This window comes from Rhinoderma darwinii, chromosome 1 (genome assembly GCF_050947455.1).
Source record: "Rhinoderma darwinii isolate aRhiDar2 chromosome 1, aRhiDar2.hap1, whole genome shotgun sequence".
Taxonomy (NCBI): Eukaryota; Metazoa; Chordata; class Amphibia; order Anura; family Rhinodermatidae; genus Rhinoderma; species Rhinoderma darwinii.
The window spans coordinates 30687251-30712336 of NC_134687.1; the positions used below are offsets into that span (position 1 = coordinate 30687251).

The 25086-nt window shown below is 43.5% G+C and overlaps 1 protein-coding gene across 1 annotated transcript in view; it reads right to left on the bottom strand.

Annotated features, from left to right (window-relative positions):
* Positions 1 to 380: 380 nt before the first annotated feature.
* The window catches only part of NELFA (negative elongation factor complex member A), a 32076-nt gene continuing 7370 nt past the window's right edge, over positions 381 to 25086 (bottom strand). Inside the window, 11 exon segments of the mRNA XM_075848951.1 lie at positions 381 to 1163; positions 1165 to 1316; positions 3620 to 3719; positions 5616 to 5878; positions 7882 to 7990; positions 9067 to 9155; positions 17712 to 17781; positions 18759 to 18889; positions 21641 to 21730; positions 24112 to 24273; positions 24361 to 24532. Of these exon segments, the coding sequence (XP_075705066.1) occupies positions 1131 to 1163; positions 1165 to 1316; positions 3620 to 3719; positions 5616 to 5878; positions 7882 to 7990; positions 9067 to 9155; positions 17712 to 17781; positions 18759 to 18889; positions 21641 to 21730; positions 24112 to 24273; positions 24361 to 24532 (1371 nt within the window). The 3' untranslated portion in view covers positions 381 to 1130.

Here is a 25086-nt window from a genome sequence, read left to right on the forward strand (position 1 = left end):
TTCCAAAAATGAGAAGCAAAATTGTGAATGCAGCCGTGGACCATTAGGGTTTAATCCGTTTTGGCACTTTTTTTATTTTATTTTTTTAAATCGCTGCAAAATCTGAGACAAATAAACTTAATACAGGCTGTAACTCGAACCAGTTGAATATAAGTACTTATGAGCTTTAAAATGATGTTTAAAGATGAACATACCTTTTAAATTGCTTATGACTGGAGAATCTGATCAATGAGATGCTGCAGTTCACAACACGACCACCCTTAAGCCCAGAGAATGACTATTTCGTCACTTTCCCAGTGAATGTGCACTTGGTCGATCAGATCCAATACAGAAGTTACTGGACTATAGACTACAGTGAATGAGTTTTCAAATAAATCTGGTTTGCAATCAAGTTTACTTTTTAATTTAAAAAAAGCCAAAAACAAAAAACCACCTTACTCTTCTTCCAAAACAGACGACACTGAGGTCTCCATTTTATTTATGCATTTTAGACTCTAATACACCGCACTTCCCTATAGCACTAGACCCCCTAATTACCCATGATTGTACTAAATTAGGGAAAAGAATCTGACATCAGTTGTGTCAACACCCAATGGCCAGCACCGAGATGCTCACACACTAGAAGATTTAAAAAATAAAATCTGAAGAGCGAGGTTACAGGCAATTACTTGTAAGCTTGACCCAAGACCTGGTTATGTTCAAATACTTGCATTTTACCTTTTGAAATACTGCAGATAAAATTGGAGAAAGGCACCCCTCCCCCACCCCTAATGCGGAATAGTGCATGTCACCATTTCTTCTGCCAAGAAAATCACGGTGATCCACAGGATACTGTAGAATTAGATAGAACAAAAAAAAAAAAAAAAAAAAAGTTTCAACCAGTAGGACCTGCATCGTGATTGTAGAAATCATTTTAAAATAGGTTTTAATTATACAAAACTGGCCATTAGTTTTTTTGTTTGTTTTTTTCAGGTCAATCGTCTTTTGTTCAGGCGAGGAAGTAACCATTGACATCGGGCAGAATGAATGATCATCCAGGTGACTTTCGCCTCTGGATGATGATCTTTATATCAAGTACCCGATTTACAAGCCTCATTTTTGGTCCATAGCTTCTTGTCTGGAATCCACCCCTACGAGACGTTGGTCAGGGGCTTGTATTTTTTTTAGCTTGGTCCACTTGCCGGTGGAATAGTTCATTTCAAAAACTGTGTCGACAATCATTGTGGTGCTGCCCGTACCGTCCCCTTTCTGTATCACTTCTGTGTACTCGCTGAGTTTTATCTGGATCACATCACCCTGTTCTGGGCAAGGATTCTCTGCACAAGAAACAAATACATTTATATTAGAAGGCACATGGAAAACACTAAGGAACAAACGAAAGGACAGGAAACAAATACAAAACTATAAAAGGGTAACTAAACTTTTAAAAATATTTTGACATGTCAAAAGTTTTGATCGGTGGGCGGGCCGAGCACGGAGACCCCCACCAATGGCTAAAACTAAGCGGTAGAAGGATTCGGGTGAGCGCAAGTGCTGCTTAGTTTGATTGGCTTTCCTCAAAAAAAGTCAAGCGAGGGGTGTATGGGCTCAATAGAACGTTTTAAACAGTAACAGACCCAAAGGACTTTCACCAAACCTAAAAATGGATAAGATATATATTAAAAAAAAAAACAAAAAAAAAAAAACCTTGCCCAGTGTGTCAGTCTGCATGCTCGTACGCCTCGTGCACACAGCTATATTACAGGTGTATATTGTATAGATATAGAAGGCATCCATAAACAGCACATTCCATACTGTACCACCCCTTCCTCAGATTGCATGACAATTTGCCACAAAAATTGTGAATGTCCCATAAGAGGTCATATTACAATGATATTTGCCCCTAAAAATGTTGCTTCTAGGCAACAATATGGTGCTTTGTGGAGACCCCATACGGCAGCAAATTGCATGTTCATAATAAGGAGGCACGGCCTTACAGACTCTGTGCCCATAGAGAAATCTTTAGTTCAGCAGCAGGTATTCTGCTGTACTCCACGGAAGCATGCTCGCATAGATGTCAGCGGCATGCTTCATTCTGGGACTCTAAGTTATTTAAAGCATCTGACTCCTCCCCACCGCCAATCGAAACAGCCAATCGCGCACTCACCAATCGAATTCGTGACACCTGTCCATGTGACTCCCGGCCATCTGCTGACAGCCAGGAACCAACATCGACCGCATCAATTGCCGAACGCGCAGGCGCAGTAGAGGCCACAAACGAATCGCCCATGCTGCCGGGAACTCACCACTGCAAGGAAGGAGTATTAGGGTATGTGCACACACACTAATTACGTCCGTAATTGACAGACGTATTTCGGCCGCAAGTCCCGGACCGAACACAGTGCAGGGAAGCCGGGCTCCTAGCATCATACTTATGTACGATGCTAGGAGTCCCTGCCTCGCTGCAGGACAACTGTCCCGTACTGTAATCATGTTTTCAGTACGGGACAGTTGTCCTGCAGCGAGGCAGGGACTCCTAGCGTCGTACATAAGTATGATGCTAGGAGCCCGGCTCCCTGCACTGTGTTCGGTCCGGGACTTGCGGCCGAAATACGTCCGTCAATTACGGACGTAATTAGTGTGTGTGCACATACCCTAATACTCCTTCCTTGCAGTTGTGAGTTCCCGGCAGCATGGGCGATTCGTTTGTGGCCTCTACTGCGCCTGTGCTTTCGGCTTTTGATGCGGTCGATGTTGGTTCCTGGCTGTCAGCTGATGGCCGGGAGTCACATGGACAGGTGTCACGAATTCGATTGGTGAGTGTGATCGGCTGTTTCGATAGGCGGTGCCGAGGACAGGGGGAGGAGTCAGATGCTTTAAATAACTCAGAGTCCCAGAATGAAGCATGCCGCTGACATCTATGCGAGCATGCTTCCGTGGAGTACAGCAGAATACCTGCTGCTGAACTAAATATCGCTGGCATCCCGGCCAGAGTGACCAAGCTACAGACCCCTGATGATGAGTATTGAAACGCGTTGGGTCGGTTGTGAATAGGAATTTTTTAGCATTGGGAACACTAGCATTGTTTGTATACCTCAAACACTAGGAGCTTCCGGTGCGGTTATCACGGACTCTAGTGTGAATTAGGGTCAAGACTATTGTTATGCCCACTTTTCAAATGCTGATTCCGTATTGATATTCTTGTTGAACACTGAGCTATAGGAGGTTCACAATTGAATTAGAACTCAGAGTTTATTATTTAATACGTTTTTATACACACGGTGGGGCTTTTTCACAGTGGTGATTGTACCCCTGTTTTTAGAGAGTTATAAATAAATGTTATATTTTACTCATATATTACACCAGTGAATCCTTTAAAATTGTTATGTTGTGGGAGCACAATTGAATATATCTTTGAAATACAGTGAATCATAGAGAAATCTTGCAGGTGATACTGGTTTTAATTTCCATGTGAACGTTCATTTTCAGCTGACAGGCGGCGGTGGTGCGGGGCTTAGCGTTTCTCATCTGCTATTGCAGACAGAGAAGTGGTGGAGGGAAGCACTTCTAAAGCCAGACAACCAGGCGTCACATTCGCTATGTCTGATTGAGTAATTATACATTGAAACCTGGGACGTACCTCTGGAACCCGCCATAAAGCCCAAAATGAGAGCCTTCTCTGGTCTTGTAACCTTGTTCGCGGTCTTGAACATTTCTTGTGCAGCAAACATCTGTTCCCTCTGTAAATAGAGAATAAACAGACCGCATTTAAAAAAATAAAAAAAAATAAAAAGCTCTTAACCCCTTAATGACCAGCCTATTTTAAACCTTAATGACCAAGCCATTTTTTACGTTTTTCCATCGTCTCATTCAAAGAGCTATAACTTTTTATTTTTGCGTCGACATAGCTGTATAAGGTCTTGTTTTTTGCGGGACAAGTTGTAATTTTTAATAGCACCATATTGAGGTACATATTTATTGATTAACTTTTATTAACTTTTTTTTTTGGGGGGGGGGAGGGAATAGAAAAAAACCCTGAAATTTCGCCACTCTTTTTCGCGTCCTAAATTTATGCCGTTTACCGTGTGGTATAAATAACACAATAAGTTTATTCAGCGAGTTGTTACGATTGCAACCATACCAAATTTGTATAGATTTTGTATGTTTTACTACTTTTACACAGTAAAACGTCTCCATATTTGAAGAGCCATAACTTTTTTTATGAAATGGGAAGAAGGAAAAGGGCTGGCACTGCCAAAACCGCACAATCGGAATGGGAGTGTAGAAGAATGGCTTTTCTTTCTATTTGGATAAATGCAGGTAAATTGCCACGGAGTTGCTCATCGAAAGTGTAGCACAACCAGCTAAATATATTGTAGAAGAATGATCGAGGCACTCACCGAAGCTGGCAAAACAGTTTATTACAAAAAGATCTCGGTCGGGATGTGGAATTGCCTACGGCCGTTTCACGTGTGTACACACTTTCTCAAGGGCCTTGAGAAAGCGTGTACGCACGTGAAACGGCCGTAGGCAATTCCACATCCTGACCGAGATCTTTTTGTAATAAATAACTTTTATTGTTCCACGTTTTTTTTTGCGGGAATACTTGTAGTTTTTATTGGTACCATTTGAGAGTAGGTGCAACTTTTTATCACATTTTTTTTTAGTTAGGATTCACAGAAAACAGCTATTTTTCCATCGTTTTTTTATTTAATTTTTTACGGCGTTCACCGTGCGGGTTAAATAATGTAATATATTTATAGTCGGGGTCGTTACGGACGCGGTGATACCAAATATGCGTAACTTTTTTACTTTATTTTGGTTTTTAATAGTAAAGCAGTTTGTAAGGGGAAAAGTGGATTTTTTTTTCACATTTTTTTGTTTTTTTATTAACTTTATTAAACTTTTTTACAAGTCCCATTAGGGGACTATAATATGCGATTCTGCGATCGCATTTATAATACACTGCAATACTTTTGTATTGCAGTGTATTACTGCCTGTCCATTTAAAAGGGCCAGGCATCTGCTAGGTCATGATATAGCAGGCATTCACCACAGGCAGACCTGGGGGCCTTTATTAGGCCCCCGGCTGCCATGGGAGACAGACACTCGGCGATCTTATCACCGGGTGTCAGTGGGGGAGAGAGGGAGCTCCCTCCCGCTCTCCAAAACCACTCAGATGCGGTGCACGCTATTCAGCACCGCATCGGAGGGGTTAAACGTGTGAGATCCATACTTCTATCGATCTCACACGTTCGAGTAGGGACGCCCCCAGAGAGAAGGGAGATTTGACGGCTGCCTGCTGTTTATTTATCCTGATGCAGCGCCGTAAAAAGGCTTATGCATCAGAATAAAGCCCATTAGTGGCCGCCGTGAAAAGGCGTATTGGCGGTCACTAACGGGCTAAAACCAACCAGGCAGACATTACCATGAACATAGGACTGGATAACTTCCAGGAGCCAATTTTCTACTGGCATCTAATTTTTTGGGCAGTTTCTTTCTATTGAGGAGTTGACAAAGATGCTAAAAATAAGTCAATTTGGCTTCTAGCGTCTGTAGTAATTTGTCCATTTCTGTAGAATTCTTCAGGTATATTACATTGCCTACAAAAGCATGCAAGATCTGCTCGTACTTACTGTAAGTGACAGGTTCTTCTTGGGTTGAGAATCTGTCTGAGTAGTTATCGGAGGAGCCGGAGGCGCAGGAGTTGACACTTGAGGTGCGGTAGGTGTCAGCGGAGAGGTAGGAGTGGCTGCAGGCGTTGGGGTGGTAGCAGGGGCATTGGGACTGCTATGATACATTGGGGTCCGCTGTTTAAATTGGTTAGGAAGGGCATTATTAGGAGTTGGGGGTTCCTCAGTTTGCCTTGTCATCTGCAGAGCTTCCCGGACAGACCCAGCTATACAGGAGTACACAAAAAAAAAAAAAAAAAAAAAAAAAAAAAAAAAAGCAGTAAGTACAGACAAATCACGGTTACGTAGTCAGTCGAAGATTTACAAGTCTTGATTCTTTCGTCTAAGCCCAGATTTGCAATAGGCCCCAATCTAACATTAATCCAATGTCAACAGAAAAGTACAACATAGAAATTTAGCTCCAGGTCTGGAAAAATCTAGGGTCATAAAATATTAAATTACTAATAATGTATAATCATGTCATTAAGTACGACTTGTAGAAAAAAGCGACAGGTATACGGACGTTACTAACAACCTATCAAATAAGGGCTCATGTGTATCAGCATATTGAAGTATTTGTAGTGACAGCGTTGTGTGGTACAGTCCCAGAATACGGCACTTGTGTTATGTCGCTACGAACGCACTGTATTTTACGCATGCGCCTTTAACCCTATTTCTGTCAAGGACGTAGGACATAGCTTTCAAATGATACTAGGATCCTGGCTCTAGGTGAAATATTTGGGGAACAGCAATAGTTTTATTTCCTGGTTCCATCCCTGTGTAGGAAAGGAATGGGAGTGGGGACAGCAGAAAGAACGACCAGAGCCCGTTGCCCCTGTACAGCCTCCCAGTGACCAGGCAGGAAATCTTCTTCCGGTGTCTACTTTGACTAGATGTTTTGTTTTTTCATTTCACAAATTCAGGTGTTATATGTGTTGGCCTCAAGTGTAAGAACTGTTCCAGCAGTAAAAAGGTTAAAGAATTGACTTAGGCTGGGTTCACACGTGGCGGAATTTCACTTAAATTCCGCTGCGGACACTCCGCAGCGTTAATCTGCAGCGGAGCCGTTTCTCCATTGACTTCCACTTTAATTTAGCAGTGTTCGTTTAGACGATGCGTAAAATTCCGCTGCGGAGCGGAATTTGGTGTCCGCAGCATGCTCTGTCTGTTGCGGAGCAGTGGCGGACTCATGGCGGAATTTCTCCATTGACTTCAATGGAGATTCTAATTTCCGCAATGAAGTCCGCAGCTGTCATGCACATGTTATGTGTGCTGCGGATGCGTCTTGCTTTTTTAACTTGACATTTCTTCATTCTGGCTGGACCTATGTATTTCTAGGTCTACAGCCAGACTGAGGAAGTCAATGGGGCTCCCGTAATGACGGGAGCGTTGCTAGGAGACGTCTGTAAATAGTCACTGTCCAGGGTGCTGAAAGAGTTAAGCGATCGGCAGTAACTGTTTCTGCACCCTGGACAGTGACTACCGATCCCAATATACAGCAACCTGTAAAAAAAATATAAGTTCATACTTACCGAGAACTCCCTGCTTCTGTCTCCAGTCCGGCCTCCCAGGATGACGTTTCAGTCTAAGTGACGGCTGCAGCCAATCACAGGCTGCAGCGGTCACATGGACTGCCGCGTCATCCAGGGAGGTCGGGCTGGATGCCGAAAGAGGGACGCGTCACCAAGACAACGGCCGGTAAGTATGAAATTCGTTTACTTTCACTAGGGAAAGTGCTGTCCCTTCTCTCTATCCTGCACTGATAGAGAGAAGGGAAGCACTTTTCCCGCAGTCCGCATCAATTTTCTGCACATTTTGGGCAGATCCGCAGCCGTAATCCGCAACCCGGATTAGGTGCGGCATTGATGCGGACAGTTGCGGAGGAAATCCGCCACGTGTGGCCATGCCCTAACAGTGAACTACTGCATGGTAAAATATGCATTCAGCCCAGCCACATGTAAAATTAAACAGCTATTCATTAGGAATCATTTCCTGCCATTAACATGTTTTGTGGCTTTAAAGCATTCATTTACACGGCTCTTTGTAACGTCTTCTATTTCTTATTTTTGAAAATTGGGTTCGGATCCTAGAAGAGAAGCAAAAATCATTCCCCAGAGCTCATCTGGAACATAGAATAGCGGTAAACCAGAGCTACAGGGACCGCTCTTTACAATGATATCCCATTACACGTCCCTGCAGCATTAGTTTGGCTGTAAGTGACAGGACATACCTTGCTGAGCCTCGGACGCAGGGATGTAGGAGGAGGAGGGCACCACGCTGGGTGTAGCTGGCAAGTAGCTTGTAGATGGAAGGGCACTCTCGTTAAGGGTACCGAGTTTCTGCAAAGCATTTTACAATTAGGTAAAACAAACCTGTATATAATATCACATATAACGGATCTTCTAGTATGATATCAACAATAACATTTGTGAGCACTTTGGTTAAAAAAATTTGGCTAAGTTCACACATGTAGGTAGAGGCGAGGGAGAAAGCCCAATCACTGGCACACGCCAAAAACACTTCTCTAGAAAACCACATTGTGGTATCACAAGAATGCGGACCTCAATTTCAAAGTTGCAGCCCCCGCTAGGCTATATAGGGGAAAATCCATGAAGGGTAGCGCACGCTGTGGCTTTAAGAAAATGCATAATTCCCTGACAACGGCGTCTGTTTTTGACTGCATTGTGTAAACAAGAATTTTACAAGTCCCTTTGACATGTAACATACGGCCATATCCCAACAAAATAAACGCGCAAATTTGTATGAAAGTGTTTCATATGATGGATCACCTGTAGGACATGATACAAGCCAAGCGGTGCGGTGTTGAGGAGCATCCGTATAAAAGCATTTCTCTTAGGGCTTATTCAGACGAACGTGATATACGTCCGTGCAACGCGTGTGATTTTCACACGCGCCGCACGGACCTATGTTAGTCTATGGGGCCGTGCAGACAGTCCGTGATTTTTTCACAGCGTGAGTCCGCTGCCTAAAACTCACGACATGCCCGTTCTTTGGGCGTATTTCGCGCATCACGCACCTATTGAAGTCAATGGGTGCGTGAAAACCACTCGCACCACACGGAAGCACTTCCGTGGGACGCGCGTGATTCGCGCAACAGCAGTGAAAGGATGAATGAAAGCAGAAAAGCACCACGTGCTTTTCGGTTTACAAACATCCAAACGGAGTATCATAATGATGGCGGCTGCGCGAAAATCACGCAGCCGCGCATCATATGGTGATGACACACGGAGCTGTTAAGTGCCTTTTACGTACGCAAAACGCTGCGTTATTTGCGTGCGCAAAACGCACACGCTCGTGTGAATCCGGCCTTACAGTGCCAAATTAGGACATTGTAGGGACACTGAATATCTACTGCAGAAATTACGAGACTGTTTATGCACAAAGTAAACGTTACCTGTGTAGAGACAAGACCGGCAGCATAATCGGGGGTAGCGCTTTCCACAACCGTTTCTTCTTTTGGTGGCTTCTCTGCAACATCAGTTTCTGGAAGTAAAAGAGCAGACGCACGAAATGAAGGCCACACAAGAAAGAAAAAATATTAAGATGCATTCAAACTAGTACAATCCTGATGGACCAAAAAGGGCAAAATTCTGCCTCCTTACCACTTATGGACTAAAGGTTCATGTACCCAAACCATGTGCTATGCCACAGATGTGCTTACAAGTCTGTATTACAGACACAGGGACCCCGCATACAGTTGTTTGGTGCCTGTGAGACTCCATATCCTTCCCTAGAAGCAATAAACCCAAACAGTATGTGCACATAGATTTCTATGGGCACCATAAGCGGGATCCACGAGATACAGATCCTGAATATAGCCATGTGCACGAGGCTTGAAGGGGCACCAAACGCTAAAGGTGATCAAATGGATCAATACCCAACAATTTTAACAAGGGTTGTTAGGAAGGTCATCACCGTGTCCTCAGTTTTTTCTCTCTCTGTCAGCGACTTAAAGGAACAGTGTCGCCCAAAAATTTTTTTTTATATCAGTTTTATGTTAGGGTTTTATAAAAAACTTTTGTATTTATTTGTGTGTTTGTGTGTTACTTTTTTCTATTTTTACACTTTTTCTTCCCTATGGGGGCTGCCATTTTTTTTCCCATTTCTGTATGCGTCGATTAACGACACATACAGACATGGAATACAGCAGCCCCAGTCCCATAGGGAATGCGAACGGGGCCCGTTCCATCCACTATGGTGTACGCCGTCTGTGTGGGAACGGCGCATGCGCCGCTCCCACACAGTCCAAGTTGAACTGAGCGCCGTCCGGCGCCATTTTCCTGTAGACCGGAAGTCGCGGCCGGACAGTAAGATTACTACTTCCGGTCGCGGCTTCCGGACTTGTGCACTTGGAGCAGCGGCAGCAGACGGAGCGGACGGACCGGATGGAGCGGCGGCGGCAGGAGCAGGTAAGTGATTTCTATGTATGTTCGTGTTTCAGTGTGTGTTTACTAGTGTATGTAAACCTTCTACACTGTGTGTTAGCTCAAAAAATGGCGACACACAGTGTAGGAGGTTAGACCGTTCAAACCCCTCGTTTCTCCCGGCACTAGCCAGGATAAAGGAGGGGGGGATTCTGAGAGCTCACTAGAGCGAGGGATTTTTTCCCCAATTTTGCAGCATAAAGCAATGTGGTTGCTTTACCACATGCAATGCTGCAATTTTGGGAATTGCTCCATCTAGTGACCAGCACTGGGAAATATTATAAATTAGAATCTAATTTATAATATTTCCTGACTCGTGAAAAAAATTAAAAAAATTAGAACAATGTTTAATCACCTACACACTAATTGTTTAACTAAAAAAAAATAAATACATTTTTCCAGTACATCCCTCATGACAGCACTACAGGAGGTTGCCCTCTTGAACTCTGTAGGGACAGGAAGACAGAGGTTAAAAGGCCACTCCCACCACCCACTTGCCAGTGTTCTTCCTGTCCCCACAGGGTCAGGAGCAGAGAGCGTCGCTCCTGTATTAGTGCAGGAAAGAAACTCGGGCAGGGGGCAAGATCGGGGGGGGTCCGTGCACTCCCCCTTCTCTTCCCCCTAAAGCCCAGGCTAACACCCCTCATACGACGGGTCCCTTAGCTCCCTCCCTGAGACACCTACCGGAGGAATCCTAGGCAGGGTTCTGGTAGTGTGTGGGGGCTGGGGTTTCCCAAGCAGGCTTCGGCCGGACCACGGACCAGGCAGGGACCGGCAGCTCCATAGGCATTGACGCACCGGCAGGGATCCTCGCTGCACCGCATAGCAAGCCTTAGCGCCGGCTATGGCGGCTGCACTCCAGGTACACGCTGGACGAATAGCCGACCGGAAATGAGTCGGGCTACTTCCGGTCCGCGGCCATCTTGGAAGGCGGGAAATTCAAAACGCCCGCATTTAAAAGGGACACGCACAGGTATGTAGTTAGAGCTGATAACTCTAACTTGGATTTATTTTTTGTGGATTGCATATTGCATTGCCTGTTACCTGTCGCGATATGGAACTTCCTCGTCCTGATGGAACTCCAGATATGTCCCAGGGTCACGTGAGTCTCACCCTTGGGGAAGGGTATGACCCCTTATGTATGTACGCCATACTTTACCTACCTTCTGTTTTCTCTAGGAAAAAGATTTCTCTCAAAGACAAACTGATAAAAAGAAGAAGGTTAAAAAATGTGCGACTTGTGCAAAAAAATTGCCAGAGTCCCATAAAAAACAATTGTGTCAGGATTGTATTGCCAAAATACTAAAGGAGGAACAACCAACGTTCATGTCCGAACTTAGGACTATGATTCGTGAGGAAGTGGGTCAGTCAGTAGCCTCCCTCGCCCCTCCGCAAGAAACTCCCTCACACTCCCGGGCAAAAAGACCACGGATTGAAGTGGATCAAAAATATTGGCCTCCTTCTCAGGGGTCGGACTCTGAACAGGAATGCTATTACCTATCGGAAGATGAGTTAGAAGAAAGAGAGGAACTCTTACCTTCAACGTCTTCCACTCAAGAGAAAAAAATTTCTTCTCTTCCGAGATGTCGGATACCTTAATTCAAGCAATACGGGAAACTATGGATATTCCCGAAGAGGACCAACCACATACCATCCAGGATGAGATGTTTGGAGGTCTAACGGAAAAGAAAACAAGGGTTTTTTCCGGTAAACGAAAATCTTAAAAGAATGGTGACAACTGAATGGGAAGATTCAGAAAAAAGGCTCTTCATTTCAAGAGATTTTAAGAACAGACTTCTCTTTGATCCAGAGGACACTAAGCCTTGGGATGAGATCCCAAAAGTAGATGTCCCAGTCGCCAGGGTTGCTAAAAAAAACGCAATCCCATTTGAAGATTCCTCTCAGTTGAGGGACGCCATGGACCGAAAGGCAGACGGACTACTGAAAAGAGCGTGGGAATCTTCCTCTGCCTTGATCTCAACTAATATCGTGGCCACATCAGTAGCAAGAGCAATGTTCATATGGCTAAACCAGCTAGAGACCCATTTGATGATGAAGACATCACGACAAGAGCTACTAGAATCTCTACCTTTACTAAAAATGGCAACCGGATTCTTAGTAGACGCTTCAGCGGAATCTATTAGATTTGCTGCCAGGAATGGGGCTCTCTCAAATTCTGCTAGAAGAGCATTATGGCTCAAGATGTGGTCAGGAGATACGAAGTCCAAAAACGAGTTGTGTTCTATCCCGTTTACAGGGTGTCTGATGTTCGGTCCTCTCCTCGATAACATGCTGGAGAATGCAGCAGATAGGAAAAAGGGGTTTCCTGAAGAGAAACCAAAAAAACCCCCTCAATTTGGAAGATTTCGCCAACCGAGGGATCCTACTTCACAGAACTACAGCGGGAAAGGGAAGTCCGGTCGCTAGAGTTACCCCAAAGGAAAAAGGGGTCGAGGAGATCTCCTTAACCCAAATAATTCATTCCAGCCCTCTAAGCAATGACGCCAAGAGTGTGGGGGGGAAGACTACTACAATTTTATCCTGAATGGTCGAGAATAACCCAGAACCCCTGGGTTCTAAAGAGAATAGAAGGATACAAAATAGAATTTTCCTCCATTCCTCCAGAGAAATTCCTAATAACCCAGTACCAAGCAAAAGACCTTCATCAGATACTTATCCAGGACGTCCAGAAACTACTCAGATTGAGAGCCATTTCCCCAGTTCCCCACAACGAGATATGCAAGGGCCACTATTCGAAAATCTTCTTGGTCAAAAAACCAAACGGTTCCTACAGGACAATAATCAACCTGAAGGTCCTAAACAAATGGGTGAATTATCGGAAATTCAAGATGGAGTCTATCAGATAGACTATTCCTCTAATAAGGGAAGAGGCATCAATGTGTACGATCGATTTAAAGGATGCGTATTATCACGTTCCTATCCACCCCGCATACCAGAGATTCCTCAGATTCGCAATTCAGGACGGTCCTTCCATTCTCCACTTCGTTTGTCTGCCTCCCCTTCGGCCTTTCCTCCGCCCCCAGAATTTTTACAAAAATGATGGCAGAGATCATGGCATTCGTAAGAAGTCAGGGCATAGTAATTATCCCATATCTAGACGACTTCTTGTTGACGGCAGATACTCCGTCTATCTTAGTCAGTCATCGGTCACAGGTTCTTTCCCTACTACAAGAATTGGGATGGATAATCAACTTTCAGAAGTCGAGTCTTCCTCCCCAGAAACAGAAGGTCTTCTTAGGAGTACTGCTAGACTCCTCCCTTCAACATTCCTTCCTCCCAAGAGAGAAACAAATACTCCTACTGGCAGAAGTAAGAAAATTTTGGGGGAAAGACACCTGTTCCATAAGGTAATGTATGCGGATGTTGGGAATGATGACGTCTTGCATCCAATCTATTCCATGGAGCCAATTTCACTCCAGACCCTTACAGAATCTGATCTTGTCCCGGTGGGATCGAAAACAAAACTCCCTGAATTTAAAAATTCAAATTTCCGAGTGTGAAATCATCCCTCCTGTGGTGGCTCTGCACAAACAACATAGACAAGGGAGTCCCCTGGAGAACTTCTCCTTATGTAGTGATTACCACAGATGCCAGCAAACACGGCTGGGGGTCAGTAATCCAAGACCAACACTTTCAGGGCACATGGCCTGTTCAAATGAAGATGATGTCCTCAAACTTCAAAGAACTAAGAGCCGTATGGGAGACACTTATAAGAGCTTCACCCATCATAAAAGGGAAGCATATAAGAATTTTATCGGACAACACGACAGCAGTGTCCTTTCTTCAGGCCGTCTCTGCACAAATTTTCAGTTGGGCAGAAGAAAACGTCCTATCAGTCACGGCAGTCCACCTAAAAGGCTCAGAGAACCTATCAGCAGATTTCCTGAGTCGGGAAAAAGTAGACCCAGGAGAATGGTCCCTAAACAAGGAAGTCTTTCGGTCCCTAACCCGAAATTGGGGTTATCCACAAATAGACCTGTTTGCCACGAGGAAAAACACTCAAGTAGAGACATTCTTCTCCCTAAATCTCAGAGACAACCCATTGGGAGTAGATGCATTGTCCCAACACTGGGACATGGATCTGGCCTATGCCTTTCCTCCGTTTCCTCTAATACCAATGGTGTTAAGAAAAATCCAGGAAGATTTGACACAGCTCATCATTATTCTTCCCTATTGGCCGAAAAGAAGTTGGTTTCCAATCGTACAATACCTAGCGTTGGAAGATCCTATCATGCTTCCAGTCAAGGAGAATCTTCTCTCCCAGGGTCCCTTATTCTTTCAGGGAATAGAAACTCTGAAATTGTCAGCCTGGATCCTGAAAGGCAGATCTTGAGGAACCACGGTCAGATGAGGTAATTTCAACTATCTTATCAAGTCATAAAGAAGTTACCTCAAAAATCTATCAAAAGATTTGGAAGAAATTCTGTTCCTGGTATGGAGACCCAGGACCACACCCCTTTTCTCCCAACATCGCGAAAATCCTAGATTTTTTACAATCGGGATTCAAAAAAGGGCTTAGTCCTAGTACCTTAAAAGTACAGATTTCAGCCTTAGGTAATTTTTTTAACACTCCCCTGGCTGAACATCGGTGGATCAGAAGATTCACCCAAGCGGTCTCTAAACTGAAACCTTCCCTAAAGAAATCAGTTCCTACCTGGGATTTGAATGTAGTGTTAACGACTCTTTGTGAGCCCCCCTTTGAGCCGCTCGACACAATTAGTATGCATTTTTTAACTCTAAAAGCTGCATTCTTAGTCGCTATTACTTCAGCAAGACGGATTGGAGAAATCCAATCTGTCAGCCATAGAACCGTACCTAAAAGTACAAGAGAATAAGATCATCCTAAAGCTGGATCCCTCATTTATTCCAAAGGTATCTACTGCTTTCCATAGAGAACAAGAAATAATTCTACCTTCCTTTTATCCAGATCCAAAAGAGCAACAAGAAGAAAAATTCCATTGCCTGGATGTCAGGCGAACAATTCTTCAGTATCTGGATAGAACCTCCTCCTGGAGACAAGATAAAAATCTATTTGTCCTGTTTGGGGGAAAGAATAGAGGAAAGAAAGCCTCAAAAGGCTCTCTAGCGAGATGGGTAAAAACCACCATACAAGAAGCCTACAAGTCCCAAGGACTATGTGCCCCACAAGGCATCAGAGCCCATTCAACAAGGGCAGTCTCGGCATCCTGGGCAGAAAGAAGAGAAGCCTCTATGGACCAAATCTGCAGAGCTGCCACTTGGTCAAGCCATCATACGTTTTACAAACATTCTAGGCTCGATGTTCTGTCCGATACGGATTTAAGTTTTGGACGGAAAGTCCTTCAATCCGTAGTCCCGCCCTGAGCATTATAATCTGGTATTGCTCCTGTAGTGCTGTCATGAGGGATGTACTGGAAAATAGCAATTAGACCTACCGGTAATTGTATTTCCAGGAATCCATCATGACAGCACCCTTACATCCTTCCCTGATTGAATTCTGATTTGTGCAATTAACATGTCAGTTATTACCCCTAGAAATAAAATAGGGTTCCATCCATCCTGGTGTAGGAATTGAAAAACACTGGCAAGTGGGTGGTGGGAGGGGCCTTTTAACCTCTCTGTCTTCCTGTCACTACAGAGGTCAAGAGGGCAACCTCCTGTAGTGCTGTCATGATGGATTCCTGGAAATACAATTACCGGTAGGTCTAATTGCTATTTTTGCTGGCAACACATTCCCTTTAAGCTCCTGACTATCTGCCTGCTGTAGTGGAAATTATTAAATGGGCTTTCCGGTTCTTTAAAATTGATGGCCTATCCTTTGGCTAGGCCACCAATATTAGATTAGTTGGGGTCAGACTCAGCTATCCAGTTGATCAACAGCTTAAAGGGGCTGAGGAGCTCCAACGAGAGCTGCATCCCCTATATTGTTCATCAGCCACAGCTCCGTACTCTTAGTAGCGGTTGTGCATGGTCTTACAGCGCACTACAGTTTTGTCCCATTCAAGTGAATGAGACGGAGCGGTAATACGATGCACAGGCAATATTAACCCCTTAGTGACCAGCCCATTTTAGGCCCCAATGACCAAGCTATTTTATTCGTTTTTCTATAGTCGCATTCAAAGAGCTATAACTTTTTTATTTTTCCGTCTACATAGCTGTATGAGGACTTATTTTTTTGCGGGGTTAGTTGTACTTTTTTAATAGCACCATTTTAGGGTACATATAATTTTTTTTTTTAACTTTTTTTTGGGGGGGGGGGGGGGAATTCTATAAAAAAAAACAAAAACTGAAATTCCGCCATTGTTCTATGCGTTTTAAATTGATGCCATTCACTGTGCGACGTAATAACATGTTACCCTTATTCTATGGGTCGGTACGATTACGGCGATACCACATATGTAGAGGTTTTTTTATGTTTTACGACTTTTGCACAATAAAAACACTTTGGACCAAAATTATTTGTTTTTGCCTCGTCGCTTTCCAAGAGCCGTAATTTTTTTATTTTTCCATCAATGTAGTGATTTTTTGGGGCTTGTTTTCTGCGGGACGAGACATCGTTTTGATTGGTACTGTTTTGGGGTGCATGGGACTTATTGATTCATTTTTATTATGACTTTTTTGGGGGGGCAATGTAAAAAAATTGCAATTTCGCCATTGTCTTTTGCGTTTTTTTTTTACGGTGTTCACCTTGCGGTTTAAATTCAGACAGCAGAGCCCTGGCTCCAGCCTGTACGGGACACCCGTGCAGGACTTAGACTGGGCCACTGTGAAAAGGCTGCAGCCTAGCCTAAGGCCCCTTAGTGACCAACGTGAAAAGGCGTATTGGTGGTCACTAAGGGGTTAAACGTGCAGAGCTATATAAACAATGAAGAAGCGAGCGCCGCGGCTCTTCAAACTGCTGATCAGCAGGGATGCCAAGAGTCGGACCCACAGTGATCGAATATTGATGGCCTATCCGAAGGATAGTTAATCAATTTTAAAGAACTGGATAACCCCTTTAAAGAAGCCATTTTTAATTTATATAGAATTGTAATACAAAATAATGCACGGTTGGCGTTTTGGAAAGTAACAACTGGTGTGAAGCAGTAAACATATTACAAGTTATCACCAAACAGACCATCTTAAATCAGGGCTCCTTTAAGACGTACTAATAGAACTTTGCAACTAGTGCGTCCTGTACCCACTTGTATTCACTTACAGATGCCCTACTATAAAAATGTATGTCTGATGACAGATTCTCTACAGTATAACAAGGATAAACTTTTCTATTTTTGCAACTCTCAGATTCCGTGGACCTGACCACCAGCCCCCTTATCCCCACAATATTGGTCTACCAGTACTAATTGGGAGTGCACTAGAGAAGAATCTGGGCAACCAAGGAGCCACTTCAACACAGTCTTGTGTTAACATAGCCATACGGGGTTAGTGAAACGACATTAGGCTGCAGCAATATATATCAGCTAATAAATGGATATGGAGCATCAAATAACTTATACGAGACCCAATATTGTAATAGAGACATTAGACATGGTTGATGACCCTCCCAGATTAACGCTCTAAGTCAGGGAAGTTATAAAATACTACAAACAAGTAACTAGAATATCTTGGTACTCACCAACAGTCTTTCTTCTTCTCTTGGCTTCTCTCCCTGCTCCCACCTTGTCCAACTCAGAGATATCCAAAAGCTGAAAATAAATACATTGGGGCAGATTACTAACATGCCTGTGCCTAGAAGGTGTCAAAAAAGGTGCTGCAATTTGCCGCATTCCATTTTGGAAAAACGCTTGCACCTCTCTAGACACTTAAAAACAAAAAGCTCAGAAAAAAGGGATAGGGCTTAAAATTTGCCAAAGTGCACCAAAGGTCTGGCTTAAAATTCTGTCGCAAATTAAGCCAAATGAAAAGTTGTATAAAAGGAGGAGAAAAGTGTCTAGATGCGCCATACTTGTCACAGTAGTGCATGCTGTACGATAAATTTGGTGCATATTCCGACTGCTTCGTTTACGCCGGATTCACATGGCCGTGTACGGTCCACGAGATATGGACTGTATGTTGGCCGTTGTTTCCGGACTGACCACCATTCAGGAAGCCGTACTCCTAGCATCAATCATCCACAGTGCTGTGGGTCACTGCCTCCCCACAGAACTATGGTCCGGTACTGAAAACACCATTACCGGATGGGAGAGTATCCCCGCAGGGAGGCAGTGACTTACAGCATCGACTATTATGCCAGGAGTCCGGCTCCCTGAACGTTGTTCAGTCCGGGCAATGCGGCCGACATTCGGACCATATCTTACGGATGGAACACGGCCAAGTGAATCCAGCCTAAAACGTAGTAAATCTGCCCACTGTCTATGCTCAGGGTAAACTGGTTGGGGACAAAGCCTAGCAATAATGACCAGGCTGTAGCCTTTTATTTTGGTTGTTGAGAAAGCTGAAGATCAGAAACAGAAGACAGGATGTATATATCCAATATATTTATATGGTTTCTAGCAATCAAAATGAACTTAATTATTTTTTTTATTAATTAGGATGAAATCTACAACAGAATAGAAATGCTGCGGGTTTGAAAACATGAACTGAATTTTGTGACAATTTTTTTCGGCTACATGTGGATGAGGGGAAATCTGCACTATGCTAATAATAAACATAGTACACATACCTTCACCCCCCTCTCTCGACGGAGAGGTGTCCTGGAGGGGGCAATCGGCGTCCTGTTAGCAGTTGGACTAAACACGTTTGGGGTTGTAGGGCTTCTGAATGGTGCCTGCTTTGGTATACCTTTCAGAGGAGCTGTTGGGCAAAAGAAGAAACTCTTATAAAAAAAAACTTTTTAATCTCCAGCCTAGATTTGCCTTCAAGCTTTATGAACATTTTGCACAATTGCTTTCTTGTTAGAAGGATCATCTGACAGGCTGTTCCGCTGCTGGGACCCCCAGTGATCAGTAATAAGGGCCAACGTAGGAGAAATGAAGCAAGCTACAGTAAAAATGTATGTAAATGCTAAAGTACTGTATACAGTATATGGGCAGCATGGTGGTCAGTGATTAGCACTGTGGTCCTGGATTTATGAGGGGGGGAGCAAACACTAATTCTTAAGGTGGCCATGCACCCTAGATAGCAGTTTGATAGCTATTCATCCTGACCCCCCCCCATAGAGATGCATGCTTAATGGAGCATGCCTCTGTACTCATTGGGAAGAAGGCCGCCGCAGGACACCTCGGGCAGCAGCTTATCTCCCGCTGGATTATCAGAGACATACTCGATGGTTACATAGTTACATAGTTTGTACGGTTGAAAAAAGACACATGTCCATCAAGTTCAACCAAGGGATGGGAAAGGGGAAGTAAAAAATTTCTACACATAGCAGTTAATATTTTTTTGTTGTAGGAAATTATCTAACCCTTTTTTATAGCCATCTACTGTCCCTGCTGTGACGGCTCCTGCGGTGACTATTCCATAGATTCACAGTTCTCACAGTAAAGAAGGCTTGTCGCCTCTGCAGGTTGAACCTTTTTTTCTCCAGACGGAGGGAGTGCCCCCTTGTTTTTTGAGGGGGTTTTACATGGAACAGGATTTCACCATATTTTTTGTATGTGCCATTAATATATTTATATAAGTTAATCATGTCCCCCCTTAGTCGTCTTTTTTCAAGGCTAAATAGGTTTAGTTCTTTTAATCTTTCCTCATAACTTAGATTCTCCATGCCCCTAATTACCTTCGTTGCTCTTCTTTGTATTTTTTCCAACTCCAGGGCATCCTTTCTATGAACTGGAGCCCAGAACTGGACTGCATATTCTAGATGAGGCCTCACTAATGCTTTGTAAAGTGGTAATATTACATCCCTGTCCCGCGAGTCCATGCTTCTTGATACACGACAATATTTTGCTGGCCTTTGAAGCAGCTGATTGACACTGCATGCTGTTATTTAGTTTATGATTTACAAGTACACCCAGATCCTTCTCAATAAATGACTCCTCCAGTGTAGCGCCCCCTAGGACATATGATGCATGCAGGTTTTTCGTACCCAGATGCATAACTTTACATTTATCTACATTAAACTTCATTTGCCAAGTGGACGCCCAAACACTTAGTTTGTTTAAATCCACTTGCAATTCACGAACATCTTCCATAGACTGAACTATATTACATAGCTTGGTGTCATCTGCAAAAATAGAAATAGTGCAATTAATCCCATCCTCTATATCATTCATAAATAAGTTGAATAATAGTGGTCCCAGCACTGAACCCTGGGGTACACCACTTATAACCGGGGACCATTCAGAGAAGGAATCATTGACCACAACTCTCTGGATACGGTCCTTGAGCCAATTCTCAATCCAATTACAAACTATATTTTCTAAACCTATAGTCCTTCATTTACCCATTAGGCGTCTATGGGGGACAGTGTCAAATGCCTTTGCAAAGTGCAAAAACACTATATCCACAGCGGCCCCTCTGTCTAGGCTTCTGCTCACCTCTTCATATAAACACTATATCCACAGCGGCCCCTGTGTCTAGACTTCTGCTCACCTCTTCATAAAAACAAATCAGGTTGGTTTGACAACTTCTGTCCTTAGTAAAACCGTGCTGGCTGTCACTTATAATGCTATTTATTGTCACATAATCCTGTATATAGTCCCTCAATAGCCCCTCAAACATTTTCCCCACGATGGATGTTAAGCTTACTGGTCTATAATTACCCGGCGAAGACCTAGAGCCCTTTTTGAAAATAGGCACCACATTTGCCCTGCGCCAGTCCCTTGGCACTATACCAGTCACTAGAGATTCTCTAAATATTATGAAAAGGGGGACAGAAATAACTGAACTAAGCTCTTTAAGAATTCTAGGGTGTAACCCATCTGCTCCCGGGGCCTTGTGCACATTTATTTTATTTAATTTAGCATGGACCATCTCTACATTCATCCAATTCAGTATATCAACTGATATATTAACAGCACCGGCACCGGCTACATCAGCTGCTCCTTCTTCAGTTGTATATACAGAGCGGAAGAACCCATTTAGTAACTCTGCCTTCTCTTGATCCCCTGTGATCAACTCCCCATTACCATTATCTAGGGGTCCTACATGTTCAGACCTTGGCTTTTTTGCATTTATATGCTTGAAGAATTTTTTGGGATTTGTTTTACTATCCTTGGCCACCTGCCTTTCATTTTGTATTTTTGCTAATTTTATTACATTTTTACAGATTTTATTACGCTCTTTATATTTTACAAAGGCTGCAGATGTACCCTCAGATTTGTATTTTTTAAATGCCCTTTTTTTGTCATGTATTGCCCCTTTCACAGAAGGTGTAAGCCATGTGGGATTTAGTTTTAGTCGTTGGCCAACATGTATCTAATTTGTATAGGTGCCATTAGTATACAGCCTCCAAATTAATTCTCCTAGATTACAGGTACCCAATGGATTCAGAATGAAGATAAAAGCAACAGTTGCTGGTTGTTTCCAGTATTCAGCCGCTAAAATGTGTCAATCACAATGTATCCTCAGCTTGGCTCCTAGGCCAGTCCGTGTTGTACTCACTTGTTGTATCCATTTTTTTAACCAGGCCTCTCCCTTTCGCGTGGAATGGCACCCCGGCTGTCTTCTTAAGCTGCTGGGCAGTCTCTGTAGCTTTAGAGTTAAACAAATTTCAATTACAATTTTTTTTTCTACAACCATCAAGCACCACAACAACCGAAGGCGACTGGATTTGGAGGATTTTTTTGCGCATTTTTCAATTCAGTTTCAACACTGAAAAGTGTATGAAGTTTTACGAACCACTAACTCCATTCCCTGACCTCTCGTATGTAATTCCCTATTGCTCATAGATGGCAGCCTCATACGGCCAGGACTTCTACCAAATCTATCTTGTAAACACAGTTTTGTTGGTCTTTGCAAGGATAGAAAAACCAATGCATATTTGCATCGATTGTCCACTACATTTGGCTCCAATATAATTAATGTGCAAGTTCCTACCGTAAAAGGGTTTTCCCATAATAAATATTTATCACCTACCCTGTGGAATATCAGATTGGTTGGAGTCAGGCCGCTGGGACCCCCACCGATCGCAAAAACAGGCTTACCATGCCACTCCCGGGAGCCGTATATGAATGGAGCGATAATGCACCGGCTCGACCAGCACTTTATTAATTTCTACGGTGCTGCTGAAGGTAGCGCTCGGCAGCCCCATAGACGTGAACGGAGTGTTCCTGGGCTCCCAGGAACAGCAAGGTAAGGTAAGCTCGTTCTCATGATTAGTGGGGATCCCAACAGTCAGACCCCCACCGATCAGATATTTATCACCTATACTGCGGATAGGTGATAAATATTGATTATGGGAAAACCCCTTTAAACATTCCCTAACTCTAAAGTCAATGGACTTTAAAAATTCTGTGTTTTTGTTATTGTCTATTTGTGGGAAAAAAAATAAACATTTTTTTTAAATAATTTCAGATTATAAGGCCTCTGCACACGTAGCCAATTTGTTGCAGATTTTGTCTGGATTACCAAAAAAAAAAACTTCATCCACCGGCTGCTAAACATTTTTGAACGGAAATCAGAGCTATAAAGAAAGGGTAAAACCTACAGCAAAAGCCGCATCATGTCAATTTATTGTGCGTTTCAGTCTCAGAAACGTATCTGACAAGCTTATAAATAAAATGCACCAAACTACACAGCATAAGATCTTCACCTGTTTCCGCAAGTAAAGGGGGTTTTACACTGGGCACGCTCGTTGACTAGAATTGCCCTGTGTAAACAGGGCGGCGAACAGCAGATGGACGAGCAAACACCCGTTCAGCCGCTGATTGTATCGTTTTAAAAAAAGTAAAATGTTATCGTTGTCGCCAGCACATCTGTGTAAACAGGGAGACGCGCTGCCGGCATGATAATGTATGGGGACAAGCGATTGTAGTAACGACTGCTCACCCCCATCCATAGCTCCTTGTGACAGGAGCAAACAAGCGATGTCTCATTGATCGACATTCGCTGCACCGGCCAAAATTGGCCGGCATAATAGGGGCTTAAAGAGGCTCTGTCACCACATTATAAGTGCCCTGTCTCCTACATAAGGAGATGGGCGATGTAATGTAGGTGACAGTAATGCTTTTTATTTTTAAAAAAACTATCTATTTTCACCACGTTAGAAGCGATTTTATCTTTATCCTAATTTTCTCAATGGACAACTGGGCGTGTTTTACTATTGACCAAGTGGGAGTTGCACAGAGGCGTGTATGACGCTGACCAATCAGTGACCAATCAGCGTCATGCACTTCTCACCATTCATTTACACAGCACATAGGGATCCTGCTAGATCCTTATGTGCTGTCTTATACTAACACATTAACGATACTGAAGTGTTTAGACAGTGAATACAACGGGATGTCTATTCACAATCTCTGCACTTCGTTACTCTGTCTGTGGTAGTTACAGCAGAGCAAGCGTAATCTTGCGAGATTACGCGGTAAATGACAGGTTACAGCGAGATTACGCTTGCTCTGCTGTAGGAGATAGGACACTTATAATGTGGTGTCAGAGCCTCTTTAAGGCCTCATGAACACGACTGTGCATTTGCATATTATCCGCAATTGCGGATAGTATAGGGCACATTATATCCTATGGGCAAATGCACAAGACCATGGTTTCCACGGTCCCTGCATTGCCTGGAGCGCTAAAAAAAAAAAAATATATATCTATATAAAAAAATTATAATAATTAGGACATGTAATTTTTACGGGCCGCATTTGTGGTCCGGGCTCCTTAAAGTCAATGCACATCTTGTGTGCGCACGGTTCGTGATTGCAGACGGCTCGCGGATGACACTCCGCTGCCCGTCCATGCCATAATCACAGGGTCGTGTGCATGAGGCCAAAATGTAAAATCTGCATTAAAAAAAATAAATCTAAACTGCAGATTTTACCTGCGGTTTTGATGTAGATTTTCCACAATAAATTGCGCAACGTGTCTGTAGCCCAAACGTGTTCTCCCAGTGCAGCAGCAATCCTAATACTTACACTTCTGTAAAAGCTCGGCCCTGAGCGTCGCACTTTTTGGCTTCCGTTTTAACTGGAAATGTTTGATGGGAGGAGTCAGCGGTCCAGCCAGCATGGTGAGGGCATTCTTGTTTAGGTACTGGCATTCCAGGGGCAGCATGGCCGAGGCTTCACACTCACTCACTGGTTTAGGGAAAGATGTTAAAGTTACAGATCGTAAAATAAAAGCAAATTTCACTGACCCGAGACAAAACCAGGAGACAGTCCTACCCTTTTCTCGGAGCTCTCCTAATATATCCTGCACATTGGGATTCTGTTCCTCTAGGTCGAGGTTTAATGAGCCAGTGTCTGGAAAGGATTTTAAGATGTCGGCCACCATTAAAATCCAAGGATCAGAGTCCAGTGTGGCCAGTTGAATAATTTCTGTTAATGCCATCTTCATCTGTAAGATAATAGGAAGTCAGAAGTAATCAGTACTTGACCACAAAACCATCATATGCTCACATGGCAAACTCCAAGACTGAGAGGACGATTGGGTGTCACATCTGCCAGATTACTACTAAACAGCCCTACCCTACTCACAAGCATCTCCACTGCACCCATAGCCTGCACACAGAGGTTCAGGAGTCCCATATATAAAAAAAATAAGTTCCAGCAAGGCCTATTACTCTGGCATTGCAGCATCATTTTCCCCCACACAAGCAAGTATCTGAGATTTGCAACGACTACTTTCTTCCCAGGGTTTGGTCCCATGATTGATCCAGAAGGGCTTGACCCAGAGACTTAATTTATAGTCCCGGCATCCAGTCCAATGACTACTTCAAAACACTCAACTACACGATTCTAAAAAGGCAAAAACACATTCACACAATTTTTGAAGCGATCACTGCTATGGTTGTTTACAATTGCCTGTCACGTTGGCCTAACGAGGCAGGGATCATCTCGAAGCTATACCTACACTTAAAGGGCATTTCCCATTAGGGCATATGGACGCCA